This window comes from Canis aureus, chromosome 7 (genome assembly GCF_053574225.1).
Source record: "Canis aureus isolate CA01 chromosome 7, VMU_Caureus_v.1.0, whole genome shotgun sequence".
Classification (NCBI taxonomy): domain Eukaryota; kingdom Metazoa; phylum Chordata; class Mammalia; order Carnivora; family Canidae; genus Canis; species Canis aureus.
The window spans coordinates 68,629,077-68,656,974 of record NC_135617.1 but is presented as its reverse complement, the minus strand read 5'-3'; the positions used below and the strand labels follow the sequence as shown (position 1 = coordinate 68,656,974).

Genomic DNA, 27,898 nt, shown 5'->3' with positions numbered 1-27,898 from the left:
CAATCACGGCAGAACTAATGAATAATCATTCTCTCCCCACTCAGCCAGACAAAAATGGATGAGGTCTGCTGCCATCCTGAAGGTGTCAGATGCTCATACTCACTGAGGTTCTAGTGTTGCCCAGGCTAGGTGGCAAAAGCCTTGCCTCCAGGCACTGGCTTTGGAAAGCAGCATCTAGGTCACCTCTCAATGATTTCACTTGCAGGGTAGACTGGGCTAAAGATTGGGTGAAGTCCTCAGAAGGACTTCCCTTCCTCCTACCAGCTATGGTCATGAGTCCTCAGCCATAGCTATGTTTATACCCATCTGGGACACCCGGTGTGAACTTCTAAAGCTGGTGCCCTTTGTCCTTCTGTTGTTTCCAAATAGAAAGGTCAAGTGTTAGCCTTCTGAGTCTACCTCATGGTAGCAAGGTCTCAGTTCAAAAAGAAAAGTTAGGGGATAAAGTCACAGTTGTATGATCCTCCCCACGGAGGTATCTATCAACAGATCAGCTCTCTCTGAACTGGAAGTACAACTCAGAGTGCAGAGGCACGTCCACCTGGGATTCAGCCTCTCCCCCACATTTTGGGGCCCTGAGGTCTGGGAAGGAAATAAGAATGGCGGATTCTGGGGTGTTTGGGTGGCTCAGTCAGTAGAGCATCTGCCTTCAGCTTGAGTCATGGCCCCAGAGTTCCAGGATCCTGGGATTGAGCTCCACATCAGGCTCTCTGCTCAGTGAGGAGCCCGCTTCTTCCTCTCTTTCTGCCTTTTCCCCTGACTCATGTTCTCTTTCACTCACTCTGCTCTCTCTCAAATAAGTAATCTTAAAAAAAAAAAAAAAGGTGAATTCTGAAGAGTGCCTCATAGATAGAAGAGTCAGCAGCCATTGACAGCTGCAAAGTGGATCTGAAGTCTTTTATTGGAAGGGAGACGGAAAATGACTCTGAGTTCTGCAGCTCATCTCTTGTGTGGCCCTGAAGAGGCCTGGAAGGATTCCTAGATGTGTGTGGAATTCAGGAGACCTGGTTTTTAATACTGAGTCTTACTATTGACAGTGCCAACACTATTTGTCAATTATTGCAGGGCTAACCTGTGCTAAGTGCTTTGTAATAATTATTTTATTCAGTCCTTACAACCATGACCCCATGAAGTAGGCATTATTACTGTCCCCCTTTTACAGATGAGGAAGCTAAGACTGAAAGAGGTTAAGCAACTTTCCCAAGGTCCATGCAATAGCTTGTGGTACTGGGATTTAAACCCAGGCATTTTGGGTCTAGAAATTGTGCTTATTACTTCTTTTTTTTTTTTTAAGATTTTATTTACTTATTCATGAGAGATACAGAGACACAGACAGAGGGAGAAGCAGGCTCCCTGCAGGGAGCCCAACACAGGACTCGATCCCAGAACCCCCGGGATCACCACCTCAGCCAAAGGCAGGCACTCAACCATTGAGCCACCCATGGTACTTCTTCTTGATGAAGTTGTCTTATCATTGTCCTTATTATATAATGCTCTATAGCTCTTTGTTTAAATGCTTACTGTGTACACTAAACTTAATGGTGGACATAGCATGTTTAATCATTTTCCATTGATGGTGGCCAACACTGACCTGAACAACAACTGGGTAGTCAGCAAACATTTATTGAATAAATATTAAATAACTGAATATTACTTCCTGTGCCTTAGCATTGGGAAAAGATGAGGGTGAGAGGAAGGGAAGTACAATGTTGGTCATTGAAGGCACTAGGGACTCAAGTCCTCTGGTGGTTACAATGGAAATTACCAACTTAAACTGGGTATTTCCTTTGAGCTGGGTTTTGCAAACTGGGTTACATATGAGCAACGGTGGCAGCTGTACACGCCATTTGTGGCCCGGGAGGCTTTTCTCTTCTTCCTTGAAAACAGTACCCACCACCCATCACCTCTGGATACTCCTGTCTCATTCCCTCAGGTTTTAGTGGGACCGTTATTACAATTCCCCACCCATCCCTATCCAAGGAAAATTCTTGACTCAAGCCTAGCCATTCAGGCCGCTCCCTGGCTTTTGGCACTATGGTGCTAGAAGAATGGAATTTTGGAAATATTTGACGGTATCTTGCCTGGTTGTGTAGAGGAAGCCAGGCTGAAATGTGAGAAGTTGAAGCCAATGTACAAAGAGAAGCAGACAAGCAGAGATGAGATGAGAGATGGAGAGACAAAGAGACAAAGTAACAACATTTTTTGAGACCATACCTGGAGATAAATCTACCCTGAGATGTCCCAATTTCTGGGCTTCTGTAGGGAGCTATTTGCCAAAGCTAGTTTAAGTTGGTTTTGTCACATGTAACTAAGATAATTCTTTCTTTTCTTTTAAAAGATTTTATTTATTTATTTTAGAGAGCACGCTCATACAGGACTCGGGGGGAGGAGCAAAAGGAGACGGAGAAGCAGGCTTTCTGCTGAGCAGGGAGCTTGACACAGGGCTCAATCTCGGGACTCTGAGATCATGACCTAGTGAAGGCAGATGCCTAACGAACTGAGCCATGCTGGCACCCTATTCTCTCTTTTTTTTTTTTTTTAAGATTTTATTTATTTATTCATGAGAGAGACAGAGAGCAAGAGGCAGAGACACAGGCAGAGGGAGAAGCAGGCTCCATGCAGGGAGCCCGATGTGGGACTTGATCCTGGGTCTCCAGGATTACGCCCTGGGCCGAAGGCAGGTGCCAAACTGCTGAGCCACCCAAGGCTCCCCTTCTTCTTCTTCTTTTTTTTTTTTTTTTTTTAAGATTTTATCATTTTTAAATAATCTCTACAGCCAATGTGGGGATCGAACTCACAACCCTGAGATCAAGAGTTGCACACTCCACCAACTAAGTCAGCCAGGTGCCGCAGATTCTTTAAGGCTCTTAAACATATGAAAAAAATGCTCAACTTTATTCATAAGAGAAATTAAAATTATAATACAGTGGCACTTTTGGATTGAAAAGATGAAGAAACACTCTTAAATACAATCACAATAGAGGGAAATTTTGCAATATTTTTCAAAATGATAGATGCAAAGCTCTTTAACCTAGTAATTCCAGTTTTAGAAATCCATCCTACAAATATATATATATGCCAATTAACTGTGTGCTTCAGCATCATTGTCATAGCAAAAGACAAGAAATAATTTAAGTGTTCATCAATAAAGGACTGGTTAATATATTGAGGTACATCTATACAACAAAATTCTGTGCCATATTGGGAAATAGAATCAGGAAACATACGCTTATATTTGCATATGTGTGGTTTTTCCCTGAAAGGATATGCAAGAAACTGACAAGGGGATGTGTGTCTGGGAACATACTTTTGTCTTTTCCTAATCTTGCATCATGTGTACTTATTACTTATTAAAACATAAGCAAAATACATTTTATGTTTAAAATACCTTAAGAGGGATCCCTGGGTGGCGCCGCGGTTTGGCGCATGCCTTTGGCCCAGGGCGTGACCCTGGAGACCCAGGATTGAATCCCACATCAGGCTCGCGGTGCATCGAGCCTGCTTCTCCCTCTGCCTGTGTCTCTGCCTCTCTCTCTCTCTCTCTGTGACTATCATAAATTAAAAAAAAATAAAAATAAATAAAATAAAATACCTTAAGAAAAATTGAAAAATATAAATGTTATGTATAAAGTAGATTGCAAATATTTTAAGATATCATCTAGAAAGTTCCAGGGCATTTCAAGCTCAGGTAGGCACTTGGGATTTTCACCTGAGACCTACGGCAATGAGGGTAAAAAAATGAACTCTCTCAATTGCTTGGGACACTCAGGAAAAGTGTGAAAAGCACTGCTTTCTAGATAATAAGGCCCATATGCAAGACTCAGGGGAGATACCATTTGGAACTTGGAAGTAAAGTTACTTTCTGAGTTCTAGAAAACAGACAATTCTAAGTTTTTAAAGCAGAAGGAATTTAATTCAAATGAGTGGTTTATATAGGTTTTGGCAGAGATAAAAAGTGAAACAGAGAAAAGTGAAACAGTCCAGAGACAAGCAATAGGAAGAAACTACTGCCGCCCTCACACTGGAGGAACAGAAGGAAGACATTTTGTTACCAGAGTTGGGGCTGAGGATCTGCTGCTAGAAATCCGAGCCAGGTATGTGGGAGGAGACAGCTTGAGTTTGGGGTGGGGTGGAGGTGGGGATACTCTACCTTCTTCCTCCATCTCTCCAATTTCCAGGAGTGCCCCTCTTCGGATGTTGCCCAGTAACAGCCTGGAAGCAAAACAGCACAAGAGTGCAAGACACACAGCCTTCATGGCATCACTGCCATACTGAAAAGAGCAAGGGAAAGGTGAAGAATGGATCTGAGGGTAAAGCAGGCCCAAGATCAGCACAGAAGGAAATCGGACAGGGGGTGGGGTGGTGGGTAAAAACATGGTTGACAAATCTATCTCCTTTGAAAAGAATCAACTCAGGGTGCCTACACAAAGGTGGGTTTCTAGAACTGCAACATTAAGGCCCAGATAATTTCCCCAAAATGTTCTTTAGAGCTGGTTTCTCCAAACTAGGATCTAACCCTGAGCTATATGCTATGTCTAATTGTTCTGTCTCTCAAAAACACGTAAATCCAGAATGACATCTTTTCTTGATTTGGTGAAGGAAAGAGGCCATTTGTCCTATAGAATATCCCAACTTCTGAATCCGTTTGCTGCCTTTTGGTTTACTTTAGCTTGATCCTCTTGCCTAGCCTATAAACTTGAGTAGATCCAATTGAAACATTTTTTGGTAAGAATAGGTCATACTTGATGATGCCTATTGAATGTTGACATCCTAGCAGGAGACACATAATATGATTGTTCTACCATTAATAATGCTAGGATTTACTATTGTTAGAGTGATGAAAGCCTGATAATTTCATTGGGCAGTTAACTTTTAAGACGGGGCTAGTAGTTCTTGTGGTACACTTTCCCTTGTTAAAACTAGTTTCCTCATCTGAAATGTGAATAATAGAATTGGGCTTTTTATAAGTATTTTTTAAAATATTTTATTTTTAAGTAATCTCTACACCTAACCAGGGGCTCAAACTCACAACCTGGAGATCAAGAGTGGCATGCTCTATTGATTGCACCAGCCAAGCACCCTGAAATGTGAATAGGGTTTTTGAATAGATCAAATAAATTAATGCATTCAAAGCACCTAGGACATAGTAAACATTCAAATAAAGCAGCAATTATTATTTTGATTGCAACGCCACCATCGGAGAATATGGAGAAGAATCAAAAGCTCTAACTCACCATTCTAAACAATTACTTGGACGCCTAGGTGGCTCAGCTGTTAAGAGCCTGCTTTCAGCCCAAGGCCCGATCCTGGAGACCTGGGATCGAGTCCCACGTCGGGCTCCCTGCACGGAGCCTGCTTCTCCCTCTGCCTGTGTCTCTGCCTCTCACGAATAAATAAATAAAAATCTTAAGAAAAAAAAAAATTACTTCCCTTTTCTGAGACCGGTCGGGTCATTCTGGAGTCTGGCAGGCCACGCTGGGAGCTTGGCCTTGCTGTTGCGCGGGTTAGGTCTGTGGACAAGATACGTAACTGCCATATGCGGAGGACTTAGGATGTACAGACGTTGCACCAAACACTTTACAAGCATTTTCACATTTAATTCTTAAGCTCCACAAGTGAGAATTATCACCCATACTCTTCAGATGCGACTGAGTCTCAGAAAGATCAAATAACTTGCTCAGGTGGCACGGCCAGGAAGCCGAGATAGGACTACCATCTCCTCGGGTCCACGAGACCCAAGAAGAAGACGCATCGTAAAAACTTTTGCATCGGGCTTATTGCTTTAAGAGACCTATGACTTCCCTGCTGTCACCCTCTCAGCAGGCTTTCTGGGTCTTACAAGTTGAACTCCTCTCTTCCTAGCGTCACTCCCTTCCCCCAACGCCCCTGCACAGGACTCCACCTAACCGACATTCATTCGTCTTCCCCAACTCCATGAGGGCAGGGAGTTCTGTCTGTTTTGGTCACTGCTGTCTTTTCAGCATTTACAGCAGTGCCTGGCATACAGCGGACGACGCTTAAGAAGTTGTAGACAGGGATCCCTGGGTGGCGCAGCGGTTTGGCGCCTGCCTTTGGCCCAGGGCGCGATCCTGGAGACCCGGGATCGAATCCCACGTCAGGCTCCCGGTGCATGGAGCCTGCTTCTCCCTCTGCCTGTGTCTCTGCCTCTCTCTCTCTCTCTGTGTGTGTGACTATCATAAATAAAAAAAAAAAAAAAAAAAAAAGAAGTTGTAGACAAACGAAAAACGCTTTCGGAAACGTCAGGGAGCCAGAGTGCAGCGGCGCGGATTGAACCTCGCAGGGACCCTTCATACACCCTCTTCCGCCTTCCTGTAGGCGGGGGGAGAAGGAGGAAAGCCCCGCCTAAGGCCGGCGCGCCGCAGCAGGCCCCGCGGACTGGAGGACTAGCGGGAGTTTCTGGAGTCGCGTTTGACGCGTCAGCTCCGCGGCGTCGGCGCCTGCTGTGTGCGTCATTTCCGGGCGGCGCGGGACGGAGTGGCCAACGGCCTGCAGAGCAACATGCCTAAGTGAGTCGGGGGCCCGAATCTGCGGGTGTTGGCGCTCACGGGCAATCACTGTGGCCCAGTGGGGGAGTGGAGAACGGGTTCTAGCTCTTGAGGTTTCCCGGAGAGCGGCAGGCTTGGGCGAGGGAGCCCCGGAATTCTAGACGCTGCCGTCTTTCGGAATGTGGAGGTCGACTCCGCGCAAGGCAACCCCCCCCCCCCCCCAGCTTGTGTCAGGTCGCTTTGTCGGAAGTCTTGGAATAGATCTTTTCATAGTTTACGTTCATTGAACAGCACGTCGGTGGGTGGGCTCTGTTAACTGGCTGTCGTCTTCTCTTTTTCTCTGCTTTCTATCTCTTCCCAGGTTTTATTGTGACTACTGCGACACATACCTCACCCATGACTCTGTAAGTAGCGTCTCTTTTCATTTTCAAAGCACCTGTGTGTGACAAATTAGATGTATTTATTTATTTTTTAGGTGTAAATTTGTGCTTTCCATCCTGTGGGAGTTTAAGTGCGTCTGCTTGGAGAAAATAATCTGGATTTCTTTTTCCCCATCCTTCCTGTAACTGTTTTCGTAATTTGTAGTTATGAGTCTTCCAGCGGTTGGTGTTTTCAGTTGAGACCCAAAATAAAGGTGAAAATTGAAGGTGAAAAAAGTTTATGACAAGTGAAAATTCCAGGGAGATCTAAAGTTCAAATATTTGATTGTGACAAGGCACTCACACATTTGATTGACTAAACTGGAAAGAAATGCCTAGATTTGAAACCTGAGTACTGTCCTTTGATTTGATTAAAAGCTGCCCCCCAAAATTAAGATCGAATATTTACTGTGTGTCAGGCAGTGTTCCAGATGCATAACATATATCATTTTGTTTAATGCTTATGATAAGTTAGTATTATCTTCATTTTACAGAGGAGGAAACTGAGGCAGAGTATGGATACATGACTGGGTGTGTTGCTAAACCAGGAAGTTGTACAGAGCTAAAAGGTTAGCCTAAGCAGTCTAAGTCCAGGGCTTCTGTGCCAGCAGTTCCCAAACTTCTTTGGTCCCTTCCACTCTTAAAAATTACTGGGTTATTAAAAAACAAACAAAAAAACAGTTACATGAGTTATATTGGTTTAGCTATTAATATTTGTTGTATTTGAAGTTAAAACTTAAGATACTTATTGATTCATTTGAAAGTAGTATTAACAGACGCTTTAATTGTAATACAAATAACATTTTAAAAGTGAAAAATAGCAATTTTCAAAAAAAATTAGTGTGAAGAATGGCATTGCTTTAATCTTTTTGCAAGCCTCTGTAATGTCTGACTTGATGGAAGACAGCTGGGTTTTTCTGCATTAAATTTGTTGCACTATATTTTGGTTGAATTGTATGAAGACTTCAACCGCACAAGCATAAGGAGTACTTTACTAGCCTTTTTAGATAATTGTGGATATTCTTTAATACTTTATATTACTATATCCAAACTAGTTTCAGTGTGGGCTCTTGAAACCATATCAAATTTTTCATACTGTTACATCAGAATTCACTGATCTGGGGATGCGTGGGTGCCTGAGTCAGTTAAGTGTTTGACTCTTTTGGCTCAGGTCATGATCTTAGGGTTGTGAGAGATGAAGCCCTGTGTCCAGCTCTATGCTGAGCATCAAGCGTGCTTAAGATTCTCTCTCCCTCCCCCCCCCCCCACCAAATTTCACTGATCTGTCTTGTACTTTGAATATTTTACCAGACATGATTTTGTAACATGCTTTGGTCAATTGGAAAATGAATATTGGAATATTGGTTCACTCAACTTTACAGGTCTTCCAAATGTTGACACATTTGATTATGTAATATAAATATTCACATTAATGTCACAATCTAATAAAAAAAAATACTTCCTAAGTATTAGGAAGCTGACAAGCTCATGGTAGTAAATAAGGTTTTCTAAAATTCTGAGTTTTGGGGATCCCTGGGTGGCTCAGCGGTTTAGCGCCTACCTTTGGCCCAGGGAACGATCCTGGAGTCCCGGGATCGAGTCCCGCGTCGGGCTCCCGGCATGGAGCCTGCTTCTCCTTCCTCCTGTGTCTCTGCCTCTCTCTCTCTCTCTCTCTCTGTCTATCATGAATAAATAAATAAATCTTTAAAATAAAATAAAATAAAATAAAATAAAATTCTGAGTTTTGTTTGAAAGCTCAAATTTTATTGTTGGCAGTAAATAGTACCAATTGCTTCCTTAAAGTGACAGGCTCACTTGATTTATTTCTAAGAAGTCTAAATTTCCAGTTTGTGTCTCAGCTCTGTCAGATAAAAATGTTCCATTGAAGAGGCAGCTGGTAGAGCTTACAACTTGAACCATTTACATTCCTGCTTTTCTTTGGAATGGCTCCATATTTTGGCATGTGGCTGAAGTACTTTGTATATCTCATTTTCACCCAGAATATTCAAAAGACATGAACACAAGAGTATATATAACAGTTATATATTAGTAGGTATGATAGAATTAATAACTTTGCTGCTTCAGCAAGGACAGTCTCCATGAAACTGGATATTTTCCCCCTGTGAGTGCATAGTGTTGAAAAAATACAATAATCCCTAATGAATTGGGTTGCCATTGCCTCAGGTCATTCTAAAGTGCCAGAAGTTTGGCATCATCTGGAATTGTCAATACAGTGAAAAAGAAATGTCTTTGTATTATGAAACTACTTTGACCTTGCACATCTTCCCAAAAGGTGGGTCTGAGACACCCTTAGATGCTCGTGAGCTGCACCTTGAAGACTACAGCTCTATACTTTGCTGCCTCTGCAGAAACCTAATTAAACCAGAACTTTTGATCATCTTGTCCTCTTGAAATGTAGCTTCAAGGACCCTAGCCCATGATTTCTGTGTTGTTACTTCATTTGGAATTCTAACACTTGGTCAGATGTAGTTCAGCATTCATTTGTGGAATATTGAAATAAGATGGTCCCTCTTGAAGGAATAATAGTTTTGAATATTACTTATAGTTTGTCCTGGATGGGACTCCTCCAATAAGTTGGTATTATGGTAGCTTGCCTTTAGAATCCCAGTCTTGGGACACCTGGGTGGCTCAGTGGTTGAGTGTCTGCCTTTGGCTCAGTGTGTGATCCTGGAGTTCCGGAATTGAGTCACACATTGGGCTCCCTGCATAGAGCCTGCTTCTCCCTCTGCCTGTGTCTCTGCCTCCCTCTCTGTCTCTCATGAAATAAACAAATAAAAATCTTAAAAAAAAAAAAGAACCCCAGTCTTTTTGTTTGGTCAAACCCCTCATCATCATTTTCTGATATAGCGAGTAGGCTAATTATAGCTTATCTGCTAATGCCAGCATTTAGAGAATTGAAGAATTGAAGAATATTTCTTTAAAATGCATGTCTCTTTGTGAGAAATGCCAGGTGCCTTTGTGATATTGTTGTCCTAACATGATAGTTTGTGAATGTAGTAAAATTCCATAGTGATTGAACCGGTTCTCTGTGGTGGACTTTGATATGCAGTAAACAATCAGTGCTGCAACTTCTGAGTTTTTGCTGACTTTTAGGCATGATTTTGTTATTAGGCTTAAGGCCTCATTGTTGTATTACATAATAAGTCATTGAGGAGTCAGGGAACAATATTTTGAAATGTAGACCATGAAAAGACAGTCTCTGTTCATGTGATGTTGGTCATACCTGGTTCTAGTGAAGCAATCCTATGAAGAGAGGATCTATCAGTAGGAGGTAGTTAGGCAGCCTTGAGGAGCATCTGAGTAAGATCTGGGCTCCAGGCCTTCGTTTGCTACTTACCAGCTAGTTGGGTTTTTTTGTTTGTTTGTTTTGTTTTTTTAAGATTTTATTTATTCATGAGAGACGCAGAGGGAGAGACAGACTCCTGTTGGGGAGCCTGATGTGGGACTCAATTCCAGGACCCTGGGGTCACGACCTGAGCTAAAGACAGACGTTCAACCACTGAGCCACCCGGGTACCCCTGCCAGCTATGTGTTTTATCAGACAAGTCTTTAAGCACAAATTGAAGATAGTAAGCTTGTGATTTTTTTTTTTAAGATTTTATTTATTTATTCATGAGAGACACACAGAGAGAGAGAGAGAGGCAGAGACACAGGCAGAGGGAGAAGCAGGCTCTATGCAGGGACCCTGACGTGGGACTCGATCCCAGGACTCCAGGATCATGCCCCGGGCCAAAGGCAGGCGTTTGCCACCGCTGCGCCACCCAGGGATCCCAAGCTTGTGATTTTTTAATCAATTTCATTGAATTATATTTTGATTAAATGCATACATTCTAAGCATACAGTCTGATGATTTGGCAAATAATTACAGTTCAGTGTATACATTGAAATACAGGACATTTCCATCATCCCAGAAAGTTCCTTTGTGTCTTTTTATAGTCAGTCCCCTACACCCTTGGCCCCAGTTGATCTGGGTTTTATTATGAAAGATTAGTGTTACTGGTTTTAAAACTTTATATGAATGGAATCTTAGAGTATTTAGTCTGTGTACCTCATTTTGTTTGCTAAGCATGCTTTATTTTTTTAAAGGTTATTTATTAGCAAGCAGTCGAGCACTAGTGGAGGAAGGGGCAGAGGGACAAGCAAACTCCCTGTTGAGTGAGATGCCCCATGTGGGGCTCAATCCTAGGACCCTGAGATCATGACCTGAGCCAAAGTCAAACACTTAACTGACTGAGCCACCCAGGCCCCTCTGAGCATAGTTTTGAGATTTGTCCATAATTGTGTGATTCAGTGATTGGTTCTTTCTGATTAACATTCCATTGTACCATGTACATGTGATTATTATGACAATTGAGACACTGCTTGTAAAGTAAATAGCATGGTGTTTAGCATGTAGTAAGTGTTAAATAAATGTTAACTTGTTAACAATGGTTAAATGTGTGGAGTTTATCTTAATGTCAATTCCACCTGAGTAAAACTGTTAAAGAACAAAAGGATTAGTGGGCTAGAGACACAAGTCTGTATGTGACTCACATAGTCTGTATTCTAGACCCATAGTCATTTAAAAGACGATATTCTCATAAACAGTATAATTTAAATATATATAAACTATATTATTTTGCTATAGGATAATCTTAGAGCATCAAAAGGCATATTCTAGATCAGAAGTTTGCAGACTTTTCCTTAAAGTGTCAGATTGTAATTATTTTAGGTTTGTGGACCATATCATCTTTGTTTTGATGACTTGTAGAGGAAAGAAATAGATAGTACCTTAATAAATGAATGTGGCTGTGTTCTATTATGTTGTTTTACAAAATCAGGTGGCTGGCCCATAGGCCATAGTTTGCTGATCTCTGGTTTAGATGACATAGTAGTTAAATGACCACAGTGCATTGTTGGATAATGTTTGTGAGTGATGCTTTAGCACCCAGCTAAAGCTGCTAAAGGTACCCAGGCCACCTATATAAAGGAAAGGGTTTATAAAATTTCTAGTTTGGAAAACTTGTTTCTATGACTGATAATGACCTTTTTGTTTTACAGCCATCTGTGAGAAAGACACACTGCAGTGGTAGGAAACACAAAGAGAATGTGAAAGACTACTATCAGAAATGGATGGAAGAGCAGGCTCAGAGCCTGATCGACAAAACAAGTACATTTCAGTGTCTTGTTCTGATGTTCTTGATGTGGTAAAATGGTTCCATTCTTTCTCAAATCCCCGTCTCTCTGTTGTTTTTCACAGAAGCAACTCATTCTGAGTGATAAATAGCGTTCTGATATGTTGAACAAAAGGATTAGAAGGTTGTCGGTTTCTCAGGGAATATAGGAACACATTAATATTATTGAGATTAGAGCAAAATGTATTGCTTAGATTAGGAATGGTGGCAGAGGAGAATGAGTTACCTAATATTTCTTTATTCACATGGACTAGATTTTGTAGCAAATTTGTATGAAACCTCCTTTGTAGTGATCGTTGTTTTTAGAACTATTTTCTTTTTATAGTAGGAAAAGGTGGAGGTGGGTTTATCGTTACCTTCAAAGAGTCTGAGATACTTTGAGTTTCTTATTCTTATAGTTCTGACAAAGATAACCAGTCAAGAAGGAAGTAATGGATGTGACATAATGATCTGAGTATGTTTTGACCTCTGTCGGACATTCCATACTCTTTTTCTTTTGTTTTATGTAGGCTCCGTGCCAGCATGGAGTCCAACACTTGTTTGAACTAACTACCGTAAGATTAAGACTTGAGCTGAGATCAAGAGTTAGATGTTTAACCATCTGAGCCACCCAGGAGCTCCTCTTTTTGTTTATTTAGGGAAATTTTTGTTTAGGCTAGTTGAGTTCAAGACACTGACAGAAGATGTTGCATTTCTATCTTAGATCATTCTGGTGTGTTTGACACATGGCCTTTCTTAGTTATTCAGAGCTGGCAGGCAAATGTGGGCTTTGATGGTGTTGCGATTTTAAGGAAAAAAAAAAAAAAGCTTATGGAAAATCTCAAAGTAGAAAGGTTAATGAATGAGACTCCCATGGCTGACCCCCACCCCTGATTTCCATCACCTAGTTGTAACAGTCTTGTTTTGTTTAAACATAGGTTCTTGGGATCCCTGGGTGGCTCAGCGGTTTGGTGCCTGCCTTCCACCCTGGGCATGATCCTGGAGTCCCGGGATCGAGTCCAACGTCAGGCTCCTTGCATGGGGCCTGCTTCTCTCTCTGCCTGTGTCTCTGCCTCTCTCTGTGTCTCTCATGAATACATGAATAAAATCTTTAAAAAAAATAAAAAATAAAGAAATAAATGTAGGTTCTCAAACTTAGCACTGCTGACATTTGGGGCTAGATAATTCTTTGTTGTGGGGCTGTCCTGAGCATTTTAGGGTGTTTAGCAGTAGCCCTGGCATCTGCCCACTCGTTCCCAGTAGCAGTTCCCAGTTGTGACAACTAAAAATGTCACCAAGCATTCCCCGGTGTCCCCAGGGGGTCAAAGTGCCCATAGTTGAGAATACTTTTATCTTCTCCCTTTCTCCATCCTGGATTATTAAGGAGTAAACTCAGATATTGTCCCATTTCATTAGAAAAAAATACATTATAATGTAATCTTTTTTTTTTCTATTTGAAAATATGTTAGAAATTTCTTGGTATTAAAGGTTAGAATTATATTCATTTACTTATTTTCTGTATGAAGCAAAAGAATTTAGGATGAGTAAATGTTTTTGATGGATTATGGAAGAGAGAAGGCAAGCCATCAGGGACACCATGTGCTGCTGTCCATGATTATGTTGGCTTTGAGTCCGCTGTCTACTCCTCAATCTTTACAAGTTGTTCTTCTGCTTAGGGTGTGGGAAGTGACATTTTGATTGGAAAAGCCTTTGTTGAGCTATGATCCCCTATAGAGCACAGGCTCTATTCAGAGGCATATGAATGGCTAGCTTTATGTAAATCTCTACTGTAGGTCATTTTTTGGGATCTGACCTTTAGGAGTTGGCAGTGATTTGCTTGAGTAATTTGACCTACGTTGTACTGGTCGGGTAGAAAGGGACTGGACTGCAGATTGCACTGAATTGGAAAGGGCTTATATTTAGGAATAGCTTTCTGAGTGTATATTTTACTTTTTCTTTTTTTCTTTTCTTTTCTTTTCTTTTCTTTTCTTTTCTTTTCTTTTCTTTTCTTTTCTTTTCTTTTCTTTTCTTTTTGAAGATTTTATTTATTTATTCATGAGAGACACGGAGAGAAGGCAGAGACAGAGAGAGGGAGAAGCAGGTGCCTCCAAGACTCCATCTTGGAACTCTGGGATCACGCCCCAGGCCACAGACAGACGCTCAACCGCTGAGCCACCCAGGAGTCCCTATATTTTACTTTCATTTAGAATTTTTATTTATTGGGGCACCTGAGTAGCTTAGCGGTTGGGCTCCTGCCTTTGGCTTGGGATGTGATCCTGGGGTCCTGGGATGGAGTCCCACATCGGGCTCCCCACAGCGAGCAGGCTTCTTCCTCTGCCTATGTCTCTGCCTCTCTCTCTGTGTTTCTCATGAATAAATAAAAAATTTTTATTTATTTTTTTATTTTATTTTATTTTATTTTTTTAATTTTTATTTATTTATGATAGTCACACACAGAGAGAGAGAGAGAGGCAGAGACACAGGCAGAGGGAGAAGCAGGCTCCATGCACTGGGAGCCCAACGTGGGACTCGATCCCGGGTCTCCAGGATCGCGCCCTGGGCCAAAGGCAGGCGCCAAACCGCTGCGCCACCCAGGGATCCCCTTATTTTATTTTTTTAAAGATTTATTTATACGTGAGAGACAGAGAGAGAGAGAGAGAGAGAAGGGAGGCAGAGGGAGAAGCAGGCTCCATGCAGGGAGCCTGATGTGGGACTCCAGGATTACACCCTGGGCTGAAGGCACGCGCTAAACCACTGAGCTACCCAGGGATACCCTAAATAAAATTTTTAAAAATTTATTTCTTAATTTTAGTTTCAGTATAGTTAACTGAGTATATATTTTAGTATTTATGTGTGACTTCTTTGTAAAGCTATATATAAAATATCTTCAGTTTCTTTTGTTTTCATTTGTGCCTCATATTGTCTGTATTAGATATTTTTTCAGATCAGAATCTCCTTCTGGGCAGGCTCTTGCTTTAAAATTTTTGTTTCTTTTTTATGTCTCTTAGCTCAGTATATTAATTTCAAACCTAAACCAACATATGAAGTTTTACAAAGCCTGGCCTTTGGGCAGATACACACTCTTTTTCAAATAAAACTGTGAATGGTTCACGCTGTTTGTAAACCACATCTACTGATTAAAGATGACTGCGTCTGTTTGCTAGACACTGGTAGATTGGAGGTCTTCATTCCATTCTCCTGTTGATAATTCAGCCATAGAAATGCTGACTAAATAAAAATAGGTTAAAAAACCCAAATCAATAAACCAATCAATTGTAATTTTTGCTGGTGAATTTCTATGATTGATTTAAGAACTATAGAGGCCATGAAATAATAATCTTAAATGAATACTCTGTAGGTAAAGTGAAATAATTGAGACCATTAAGGATTTTTTGATTTTTAAAAGATTTTATTTATTTATTCATGAGAGACAGAGAGAGAGAGGGAGGCAGAGACACAGGCAGAGGGAGAAGCAGGCTCCATGCAGGGAGCCCGATGTGGGACTCGATCCCAGGTCTCCAGGATCCTGCCCTGGGCTGAAGGCGGCACTAAACCGCTGAGCCACCAGGGCTGCCCAAGAGACCGTTAAAGATTTAAAAGAAAAGTGTTATTTTATCAATTGCGTTGTTGAGTTCTTATTTACCGTGTGGTGTTTTTTATCTCACTCTCTCCAAAGCCGCTGCATTTCAACAAGGAAAGATACCTCCTACTCCATTCTCTGCTCCTCCTCCTGCAGGGGCAATGATCCCACCTCCCCCCAGTCTCCGTAAGTTTACAGTTTTTATCTTAACAGCCATAACTTAAGGGGGGAGATTATCCTTTGATTTTGTTAGATTATCTTACAGTTGACTTTTGAATGCTTATTGAATGAATATATAGGTAGTAAAAAAAACAACTTCAGTGGTATCATTTCTGAAATATCATCAGAGTTGCCTTCTGATCAGGTTATTACTAGGATATTGTATTTGTGACATCCCATGTGGATCTGAGAAATTCAGTGGAAAGGTCAGACTGTCTCTGTGATTAGACGACCTAAAATATGAAAAGGTATAGATGAGTACATTAAATTATTTACTGCTGTGAACCCCACACTGGAGGATTAAAACTCTTCAGTCTTTATTTTCTAACCCACCTGGCACCAATATCTATTCCTTTGGAAAGACAAGAATTGGACAAGAATTGGACAGTTGAAAGTGGAGTGGAGAGTGGTCTCTCCTCTCTGCGAAGGTTTTTGTTTCTGAATGACAGAAGAGTGAGTAACTAGGCTATAAGTTTCATTGATCTCCTGGGAGGGCTTAGACTGTAATTGAATTCAAAAACCTAAACTTGGTCCTGTAAGTAACCATGGATATGAACATTGGAGTAGTCTGTTTATAGTAGCTGCACACTAATGTAACTAGACCACTAATGTACTTACGCCATCCTGGGAACAGGTTAGGCCTTGCTTGAGTCACAACAGCTCTCAGGTCACCTCTCTGTCCTACTCTGTATTTTGGCTAGCTGGCACCCAACTCCATTATTTTTAGTAGTGAAATAATCTATACTATTAATGTACCATAATTAGCCTCACCATTTTCATATTGTTGGACACTTTAGTTCCAAATTGTTGTAAATAATTTCGTCAAGAATATCTCTACATATGTTTTTCATAATTTAAGTATTTTCATAATTTAAGGATTTTTCTTTTAAGGGTTTTATTTATTTATTCATGAGAGACACTGAGAAAGAGAGAGGCAGAGACACAGGCAGAGGAAGAAGCAGACTCCATGCAGGGAGCCTGATGAGGGACTCAATCCTGGGATTCCAGGATCACACCCTGGGGTGAAGTTGGCACTAAACCGCTGAGCCACCCAGGGATCCCCATTTTCATATTTCTAAAGAATATTTTAAATATTTTGATATTTTGAAAAACAGATCTGAAATTAGGTACTTCTGGTTTTAGTTTGACAGGAACTCTATAGAAGGCATAATTCTTAATAATTATGCTTAGAATATTAATAATAATTCTCATAATTCTTTTTAAAAAGGAATTTAAAAAATTAAATTTTCGGGATTTTTTTTTTTAACCTGGAGAACCTGACTTCATTTTATACTTCTGTCTAGACAGTCTTATTCTTGTTTTTTAGACATAAAGTGATTAAAGTTTTGTGGCATATTGATTTTTGTGGCTTTACTGTTATAAAAGAAACCATAAGAAGTCTATTGTTCCAGAACTTGGACAGGACCATGAAGCCCAACTAGTTTCATAGAAGAGAAAAAAAATATTAATATGTAAGCCTATCTTAACCTCCACCCTCGTTCGATATTCCAGCGGGTCCTCCTCGCCCTGGTATGATGCCAGCCCCCCATATGGGGGGCCCTCCCATGATGCCAATGATGGGCCCTCCTCCTCCTGGGATGATGCCAGTGGGACCTGGTGAGTTTGAATCTCTTTCCTTTTAGGATGCTCCATTGTGTTTCAGTTCTCCATTTAAATGTAATTCTTAATTCATTGTAAATAATAGGTTTAGTATTATTGCAACAAATTATATTTGGTGAATATGTAATGATGAAAAGAAATAATTGTTTTATCAGTATAATTGAATGCTACCCAAAGACCTATGCTACTAAAACCAGGATAAAGCTGCCTTTTTTTTTCTTCTCTTCCTCCCTACTGCTTACTTGCCTCCTGACTTTTGGCCATTTACAATGGAGAAAAAAGTAAATGAGTTTGTTCCAAGGGGGGTGGGGGGGGTGGATAAAGGGCACGGTAGGTAAATACTTGTGCTGCTACTTTTTTCAGTTTTGATCTAGAGCAGAGCTACCTTGTTGCTGATTTAATCTTGCTGGTTAAATAAGCCAAATTAGTATATGAAGAGGGCCTTAGCACTGTAGTTAGTCAGGAAGGGTGTAAAGATACCTCAAACATTTTATTTTAATATAAATAAGAATGTACATTAGTTTGCAGATTTATCTGAAAGCCGGTCAGGGCCTTTGCTTTGAAAATGAGGCTACTGATTTGAGCACCATATATTTTTTTCCTTTTTTTTTTTTTCATATATTTCTTTCCTAAATCAATAATCCATATCCATAATATATTCTTTAACAACTTTTTTTCATTTTCTTTCAATGTTAAAACCCTTGTGAGGCAGTCTAGTTCTGATCTTTTATGATCCTCTTATCCATTAAATTTGTGAGCACTTTTTGGGATGATTTACTTGAGTTTTTTGAAATATCTACTTAGTTTTCATGGAAACAGTTCTTTTTTTATACTCATTTTATTGATTGCAGAATAAATTATGTAATTAGAGTAAATCCAATGCCCATAAGAAACCTACAACTCAACTGGTTGGACAAGGTGCAAAAGTATTAGAGTAGCTTTCCAGCCAGAAGCATTCAGTGTGCTTATTACTGTGGGTATCATTTAGAGAGATGTTAGGAGAGTCTACATAAGAGCTCCTGCCTTACTGCCTTGTGAACCCAAAACAAGGTGACTTGGCTTCTTTTGCATTCTTATATCAGGATCACAAATTCAGATTCTTCGAGGGGTTAGGAATGTGGTCAACTGGTCAATGCATGACACACCTAAAGAAGGCTTCTAGAAACTCAGCTTCAGCCTGTGGTTGATATTTGAGAATGCAGGCTTGGTATTGCCAGTTCTCCTGAGTATTTTGTTGTTGTTTTCAGCCAGGATAAAATAATAAGATTATTTAAATTAAAATAATTAAGTAGTTGGGGGTGGGCAGGTATAAGATAGAAGGTTGGGGGGATCCCTGGGTGGCGCAGCGGTTTAGCGCCTGCCTTTGGCCCAGGGCGCGATCCTGGAGACCCGGGATCGAATCCCACTTCGGGCTCCCGGTGCATGGAGCCTGCTTCTCCCTCTGCCTGTGTCTCTGCCTCTCTCTCTCTCTCTCTCTCGCTCTCTGATGACTATCATAAATAAATAAGTTAATTAAAAAAATTAAAAAAAAAAAAAAGATAGAAGGTTGGCCAGGAGTGAATAATTATTAAAGCTGGATGATGGGTACATGGATGTTTTTTATACTCTTTTTTTTCTATTCTTGTCTATGTTTGAACATTTCCATAATAAGTTGAAAAAAAGAATCTAGAGTTACTGCTTACTAGTGATTAGATTTAGTAGTTGCTAATGTTGGCAATTAATTACAAGTAAATGCCCTGTGGAGACCAAAGTAAACAACTTTTCAGGTGCCTTGTTTTCAATCTTTGGCCTGGATGAGTTTCCTCTAGGAAATGCAGAATATGAATTATGTTATAGTGGGTTTTTAAAGTAAGATACTTAGAAGTTTAGTAGTATTCTCTGTTCCTGTTGATCTTAAAAAATTCTGTACCTGTTTTGTCTTTGCATATACTTGTGTTTTACTTTTTATGATAAGACTGTATTTGACTTTGAATATAGTTTTCTCTTGAACCATTTATTGCAAGCCTTTAATTAAAATGGTTTAATAAGTAATTAGGGAAATTTTTATATTTAAAAGAAGACCTGAAAATTATGAGGCATAATAATAAAATGAATACCCGTGAACCCACCACTCAGCTGAGGAAGTAGAATATCTGTGAAGCTACCTATGCTCTTCCCCGTCTTGTCCTCCCTTCCCTAGCTCATATATTTGGCTGGTATATTGATGGGACACCTCAAAAAATTCCTTAACAGTTTCTAAAATGCATTAGAAAACCAGATTTTTGTGTGTGTGCTAATTGTTGTAAATCACATTATTGCTTATCTTTCTTGACTTGAGCTAAGTATGGTTACTAACAGGTTCTCAGCATGGGCCTCCTGCTCACCTTTCCTACAACTCCGAACAAACGCTTAGTGGTAAGATTGTCCTCCGTGCCTGTGTACATTCATGAAATAGCTCCTGGTTTTATGGTGAATAGAACTGATTAAAAATGCTGACTGAGTAACATGTGATTTAGTTGTGAATTTCCCTGAGTGAGAAAAGGTCAATGTAGGGAACTAGTATCCCTGGTGGTTTCTGAAAAGCAGTCTATTAATAGTTTCCCCCTTTACTATCATTATATCATGATTCCCATATGGTTCTTCTGTTGACCTTTGTTTTTCGTTTGAGAATGTCTAACTAATTTACAGATGTGATGAATTTGTTGCATTTCTTCTGTCAAGTATGTCTTTCTTTCAGCATTTTGCGGGGGGGGGGCTACTTTTTTGTCTTTAATTGAAGTCCCATCAAGCTTGCTCATAAGTCATATTTTCTGACTTTTTTTTTCCTTTTCTTTGTTTTGTCCTGCAGCTCCTGGAATGAGGCCACCTATGGGAGGCCATATGCCAATGATGCCTGGGCCCCCAATGATGAGACCTCCTGCTCGTCCCATGATGGTGCCCACTCGGCCAGGAATGACTCGACCAGACAGATAAGGAGAGACAGGAACCTCTTTATATTCATTTTATATTACTTGTTCTACTTCACCAGGAGATCATGGTGCTGTGACTCTGGGTGTTTTCTAACAGCATGACAAGGAAGACTTGCTTCCCCTTCCTATTGAGAATAGTTTTTGCAGGGGAGTAGTGAGACAAAAAAAAAGGCAATTTTCATTTGTATTGTGAAATGTGAAAATAAAATTGTCAACTGTTTTAGTTAAAAACGTGTTCCCTTTTTTCTCTCCTCTGTATTCCTTGTGTATTATAAAAGAGATAAAGTACTTCAGTTGTGTTTCTCTAGCACATTATCTCTGCAGCATGCCCTCCACATGACATTCTTTTTCCTTAGCTATAGTGGTTCTTTTGGACAACTTGCCTTTATTTAGTAAAGTTCTCTTGTGCAAGACTTGGTAAATCTAACACTTGTAGAACTTTTTGTTGATTAAAACAACAGCACAATTGGTTACTTTTTCACATGAACAACACTTGGTGTATTAAGTGGAAAATTTAAAATCTTTTATGCCGCAGTAGGAAAAAAGACTTTCCAGTCTGTATATGTCAGCTAAAGTTGGCAAGAACTGCCTTAACCTCAGCTTCTCCTTTCTCTTAGTTCCTCTTTTTCTTGGGCTTCAATAATCAGAAAACTTTCTAATAGCAATGGTAAAATTATACAGATTTCCATGGTAAAGAAGTTGTCTTCAGAATGTCCTTTGTTAAATTACTGGGCTATAAAAGTAGGATATCAGAGAAACACCTAGAAAGTAAGCCATTGATATTGTTTATATTCTGCTCAGTGTAAAAGCTAAGCTTTTTCACATTGCAAATGGGAGTGAAAATTACTGTACTTGGGGAGGGCAACTTAGCAATATCTGTAACAATTATAGTACCTTTGACTTAACATTTCCATGCCTAGGAATTTATCATACAAGTAGACTTGCGCATGTACAAGATGACGTGAGTATAAGACTGCATTGTAACACAAGATGGGAAGTAACATAGATGCCTACTGAAGGGGGACTGATTTATCAAGTATGATACAACCGCAAAATGGCATATACGCCAAGCAGGTTAAAACAGAATAAAGAAGCCTATATATACTGATGGGGAAGGAGCTCCAAGATACACATTGTACTGAAAATTGATTTGTTCAAAATGTATTGTTTGCTATCTTTAGAAGAAATACCCATATGTTCCTGTGGATGCATGAAGGCTCTCTAGAAGGACAGATAAGCAATTGGTAATACTGGTTGCCCGTGAAGAGTAAATGGATGGCTGGGTGGGGACAGGGATGAATGAAAAAGGCTTGTCACCTTTTATATCTTTTAGATTTTGAATCATTACTTATAAAACAAATTATCTTTGCCATCTGATGTTATTGTTACAGTGATGTTATGGCAAAGGTGCCCTAAACCAGCAGTTACAACCTGGCTGATGATTAGAATCATGGGGGATCTTTTTTAAAAGTAAGGATTGCAGATTTTGATTCAATACATCTGAGGTGAGGCTTAGGAAGTTGGCATTTTGGGAAAGCTCCCTAGGAAATTTTTAATATTAGTGGGTTTAGCAAACTCTTAGGATTTATTCTACAAGGAATGTAATACTGGATGTATATGTGTGTCTATAATTTTTCATAGATGTGCGGTAGAAATTGAAATGGCAATAGGTGGATGGCTTTTTTTCCTAGAAACTTGTAAAAGGGCTACTATAGGCAAATGAACAACCTCCTCTAGGTAAACAAGAGGCTAGAAATAGAGATTCTGACAGGTGATTTTATGCCCAGCCTCTATAAAGCTGAGTCAGCTTCCAAATCTGAGCCTTTGCTAGGACTACTTAATTGCTTTTTAATATCTCATTGTTACATCTTTTAAAGAAGGACTTACTAGAAATTGATAGTTTATATATCTGAGTTCTGTGGCTCAGATTTGTTATAAAATCTTTGTAGACTTAAGATATGGGAAACCTTGCCAACTGAGCTTACATTGACTCAGCAAGTTTCTGGCTTGATGCTCTGTCAGACTCAAGGTGCAGAGGGTGTCTTTAGTGTATACATAGAAAGCTTACAGGTACCTATTTTGCTTTTTAAAATAGCCTCAGGTATTTCCTAAAAGGAATAACCCAGGTCTTCCTAAAAGGAAGCTTTTTCCAAAGTATGTTTTTAAGGTTGACTATCCATTCCAGAAACATTTTTTTCTTTCAAGATTTCATTTTTTTTTTTTTAAAGATTTTATTTATTCATGAGAGACACACACACACACCAGAGGCAGAGACACAGGCAGAGGGAGAAGCAGAGGGAGAGGCAGAGGGGGAAGCAGGCTCCATGCAGGGAGCCCAACATGGGACTCAATCCTGGGACTCCAGGATCATGCCCTGGGCTGAAGGCAGGTGCTAAACCACCGAGCGACCCAGGGATCCCCCCAAAATTTCATTTTTTAAGTAATCTCCACACCCACCATGGGCTCAAACTGACAACCATGGGATCAAGAGTCCCACACTCCACTGACTAAGCCAGCTAGGTGCCCAGAATCATTTCTTTGAAGAAAGTATTTTACATAGTTTTAGAAAAACAATACGATGACTTAAAAGTTTAACAAACTTTACAATGAATGTATGTAGGGATAAATAGTTCTAATAAGGTTCTTTTTGTCTTTTAAGTCAAACTTTATAGTTAATGAATATAAGATACTTCCTTTGTAAGAGGCTATGAAGAATACAAACAATGCTGTTGGTCTATGCCTTTAAGCATCTGGTTTTAATTGTAAAATATGAATCAACTATAATGTGGGAATTTGTATAGTGCAAACAAGAATGCCACTAGATCTCAAGCAAAGTTAGTTTAGATGTGGGCTTAACACACTTGCTTCCTTTCTGTGGGCAAATCCAAAGTCATAGGAGTGCATTTAAAGTCCAAGCTAGCATCATTTCCACTGTCTTGGCTTTAGTGGTTTGTCAGAATGCCAGTCTCCTCAATTCCCAGCTGCACAAGAAACGGGATCCTTGCATAGAACCACAGGCTAATTTGGTCATCCTATATGGAAAAAGTCCAGTGGTGATTAAGTGTTTGTCCCAATTAAATAGCTTCAGTCAGATGATATCTCATATTTAGGCTCCTAGATATATTTAGTGAACAAAAGAAAAAAGCCTGGCTGCCTTAGTTTTTTATTATAGAAGTATCCTGAATAAATGCTAGCTAATTGGGGTAATTTTTTTGCCTCTCAATTGAAAGCCTAAGGGTTAGATTTTCTGGCACAGAATCAAATACAGTATCTAAAGTAGTTTGTCAGCTGCAGGAATAAGGTAAATCTGAATGTTGCTTACTGTCCTTACTCTTTAGGCATGAGGGATTTCAGACTTAAAGAAAAGTTGGCAAGAGCTGTACAAAGAACACTTATATACCCTTTGACCAGAATCACCGGTTTGTTGTCAGCTATTGGCATCTTAACTCCATTTGCTTATTTGCACGCATGTTTTCTCCCTCTCGCTATATATATGTATGTATGTATTTCGCCTGAACTATTTGAAAGTTGCTCATATCATACCTTTTACCATAAATGCTTAAGTCGGTATTTCCTAAGAATAAACACATTTTCTTACACAACTGTGGTTTAGTTCTCAAGTCCAGCAAATATAACCTTGACTCAGTAATTTAATCTGCCAGTCACATTTCATTTTTGTCCAGTGGTCTGACATTGTCCTTGTATTTTTTTTTCCCCCTTTTCTGTACAGGATTCTTTGCAGAATCACGTACTTTATTTTTTGGTCAGATGTCCTTTGTCTCCTTTAATCTAGAATAATTCTCAGCCTTTGTCTTTTATGACGCTGACAATCTTAACTACCTTCTGTTCAATATATTGTTCCTCATTCCTCATTTTGGGATTGCCTGATGTTTCTCCGTGATTATATTCTGGACATGTCCTCATTGTATCCCTAGGATATCACATCTGTAGGCAGGCTCACAGGATCCATCTGCCTTTCATTGGTGATGATAATTTTGATCAAAGCTTTAAAAATTTTGTTGTGTACTTTGATACATATCAATCATATCTCAATAGAGTCGTTTTAAAAAGTCATAACTAGGGATCCCTGGGTGGCGCAGCAGTTTGGTGCCTGCCTTTGGCCCAGGGCGCGATCCTGGAGACCCCGGGATCGAATCCCACGTCGGGCTCCCAGTGCATGGAGCCTGCTTCTCCCTCTACCTATATCTCTGCCCCCCTCTCTCTCTCTCTCTGTCTCTGTGTGACTATCATAAATAAATAAAAATTAAAAAAAAATAATAAAAAGTCATAACTACCACAAACTAAAAGACTACTCTCAAGAACCATTAGTCAGTAATAACCTATCTTTGCTATTCAGCACTCTAAAATCAGTTACCATGAAGAAGAACAAGTTAGCAGTTGCTAGAGGTTAGAGGTTAGTGGTGGCCAGGGATTAGGGTGTTGGGGTGAGGGGAGCAGGAAATTACTATAAAGGGGTAGCATGAGGGAGATTTTTGTAGTGATGGAGTAGTCTGTATCTTGACTGTGGTAGTGGTTATACAAGTCTACATATGATAAAATGATGGAATTATACACACACATCAATACAAGCATATCTGGTTTTATTAGCTTCACTTTATTGTGCTTTGCAGATACTGTGTTTTTTACAAATTGAAAGTTTGTGACAACTGTTGAGCAAGTCTGTTGGTGCCATTTCACATTGTGTCTCTGTGTCCATTTTGTTAATTCTCTCAACATTTAAAACTCATTATTGTAATATTTGAATTGCTACAAATCTCATAAAATTTTAACAGATGAGGAGTTGCTTCTTACTGATGAGCAAGATATTTTCTTGATATGAAATCTACTCCTGGCGTAGATGCTGTGGAGATTGTTGAAATGACAAAAAAGATTAGAATATTACATAAACTTAGTTGATAAAGTAGAGGCAGGGTTTGAGAAGACAGACTCCAATTTTAAAGACCTACTATGGGTAAAACACCATCAAAGAGCATTGCCTGCTACAGAGAAATCACTTGTGAAAGGAAGAGTTAATTGATGTGATAAATTTCATTGTTGTCTATTTTAAGAAATGGCTACAGCCTCTCCACCCTCCAGTAACAACCACCACCTTGATCAGTCAGCAGCCATCAGCGTTGAGGCAAGACTTTCCACCATCAAAAAGATTATAACTCTTTGAAAGACAGGGATGGTTAGCATTTCTTAGCAATAAGGTTTTTGTTTGTTTTTTTTAAGTAGGCTCCATGCCTAACATGGGGGACTCACAACCCTGAGATTGAGAGTCACCATGCTTTAATGCTGAGCACCCACACAAACCAGCAGTAAGGTATTTTTAAAAATAAGGTATGTATATAATTTTTTGGACATAATGCTATCACACACTTAATAGACTATATACAGTATAAACTTAACTTACATGTGCTAAGAAACCAAAAAACTTATTTGACTTGTCTTGTGATACTTCGTTTATTGTGGTGGTCTGGAACCAAACTCAACCTGCAATATCTATGAGATACGCTTGTATCCATTTCCTGAATTTTATGTTGTACTCTAGTTATATAAGGTGTAACTCTTGCAGGAAAGTGGGTGAAGAGTACATAGGACTAATCTGTATTATCTTTACAACTTCTTGTGAATCTGTAAGTCATAATAAAACATTAAAACATTTTTAGAAACATGGACTTATGCTTCCAGAAAGATAGAATTGATGATGTACTTTTCCCTATTCCTACTGCTAAGTACAGCTAAAACACTGGAATGAGTGTGTGTGTGTGTGTGTGTGTGTATGAAAAGCATAAGAAGACTGAAAGGTGAAAAGAAGTGAGATCTGTTAGAGAACTTGGGACCCAAGGAACAACTAAATGAGCTCTGGATTTTCTTTTTGCTTCATATATACCAGACTTGTTGCTGAAGGAGCTGGCAACCAAGAAACAGTGATGGGCCACAGACAAAAAACACCCCAAGAAGAGCCTGCTTTCTGAAGTCAAAGGACTAGAAAAGAGGTTAGCAAGACAGAAAACTTTTAGATAATAATCACTCTGCTCCAGCCAAACATCACAGGGAATATACAATATAGATACCCAGGGAATATACATACTCCCACTCATGCCATCCTCGTGGGAAGCTTATTCTTCCACCCTTCCCCAAACTCCTAGGGTGGTATCAGAAAAGGCCAAATAGGGAGCTGAGATTATCATCCCCTATTAGGCAATAACAAGCCCTCCCGAGAGTCAGAAGAGGGCTAATCAGGACTTTAAGGATTTTCAGCAATGTCCAGTGGTAATGAGGCTGCATATACCCCCATGTCAGTGGAGGCCTTGTGAGAAGCATTAATAAGGCAGTCTGCTATACCTTGCTAGGAAAGAATTAGCTGAGTCCTACTAGAGAGTCAGAACTCCCATCTTAGCAGTAATAAGGAACCCTTCCCTGGGTGTCCAAGGAGGCTAATTGTCAACCTGGACCTCTGTTTTCACCTGACCATAACAAGAGGTCCCCTCCCCCTTTTGCCAGACCAGTGTGAGAAAAAGCAAAACAGAGGGTTTAAATAAGATCCCAAGTCTTAGAACATAATATGAAAATGTTCAGGTTTCAATCTAAAATCACTCATCATACCAAGAATCAGGAAGAATCAAATTGAATTTAAAAAGGCAATCAATTGATATCAATGCCAAGATGGCATAGATGCTGGAACTATTTGACAAGGATTTTAGAGCAGCCATCATAAAAATGCTTCAATGAGCAATTATGAGTATGCTTGAAACATGAAGAAATAGAAAATCTCAGCAAAGAAATAGAAGACGTGAAGAAGAACCAAATGGAACTTTTGGAACCAAAAATTAAGTAAATTCAGTGGATGGACTCAACAGCAAACAATCAGTAACATGAAATAATCAATGAACTTGAAGATAGAATACTAAAAATATGTGAACAACAGAGAGGAAATAGACTAAAAAAAAAAAAAAAAAGCAAATCTTCATGGGCCTGTGGAACTATAAATAAAAGATTTAACATTCAGGGATCCCTGGGTGGCACAGCGGTTTGGCGCCTGCCTTTGGCCCAGGGCGCGATCCTGGAGACCCGGGATCGAATCCCACGTCGGGCTCCCAGTGCATGGAGCCTGCTTCTCCCTCTGCCTGTGTCTCTGCCTCTCTCTCTCTCTCTGTGACTATCATAAATTAAAAAAAAAAAAAAAAAAAGATTTAACATTCATGTTGTAAGAGTCCCAGGAGAAGAAATAACCAAAGAAGGTACTGGAACAAATATTTGTTGAAAATGTCCCAGATTTGCAAGAAACATAAACCTATATAAGAAGTTGAGTAAACCTCAATCAGGATAATCTTGTACTTTTCAAGATTTTATTTTTAAGTAACCTCTGCACCCAGTATGGGGCGCTAACTCACAATCCCAAGATCAAGAGTCACAGGCTTCACTG

General features: G+C 39.8%; 1 protein-coding gene and 1 long non-coding RNA gene across 3 annotated transcripts in view; one reads left to right on the top strand and one right to left on the bottom strand.

Moving 5' to 3' along the window:
• LOC144317654 (uncharacterized) overlaps positions 1 to 6,404 on the bottom strand; it is a 37,201-nt gene extending 30,797 nt beyond the window's left edge. For both annotated transcript variants that reach the window (XR_013383663.1, XR_013383664.1), the window contains exon 1: positions 4,151 to 6,404. This is a non-coding gene — a long non-coding RNA (uncharacterized LOC144317654). The remainder of the gene's footprint in view (positions 1 to 4,150) is intronic.
• Positions 6,405 to 6,408: 4 nt separating this feature from the next.
• SNRPC (small nuclear ribonucleoprotein polypeptide C) lies at positions 6,409 to 20,698 on the top strand. Its single transcript, XM_077904353.1, has 6 exons — positions 6,409 to 6,527; positions 6,868 to 6,910; positions 11,987 to 12,132; positions 15,776 to 15,865; positions 17,411 to 17,515; positions 20,346 to 20,698. The coding sequence occupies exons 1-6, from the start codon at positions 6,520 to 6,522 to the stop codon at positions 20,566 to 20,568; spliced, it is 615 nt and encodes a 204-aa protein (XP_077760479.1). The 5' UTR covers positions 6,409 to 6,519; the 3' UTR covers positions 20,569 to 20,698.
• The last annotated feature ends 7,200 nt before the right edge of the window (positions 20,699 to 27,898 follow it).

Bases quoted from the DNA above. Each gene is read 5' to 3' on its own strand.
- SNRPC (XM_077904353.1), top strand. The intron at 15,866-17,410 runs GTAAGTTTACAG...TCGATATTCCAG, and splicing joins CCCACCTCCCCCCAGTCTCC to CGGGTCCTCCTCGCCCTGGT. The intron at 17,516-20,345 runs GTGAGTTTGAAT...TTTGTCCTGCAG, and splicing joins GATGATGCCAGTGGGACCTG to CTCCTGGAATGAGGCCACCT.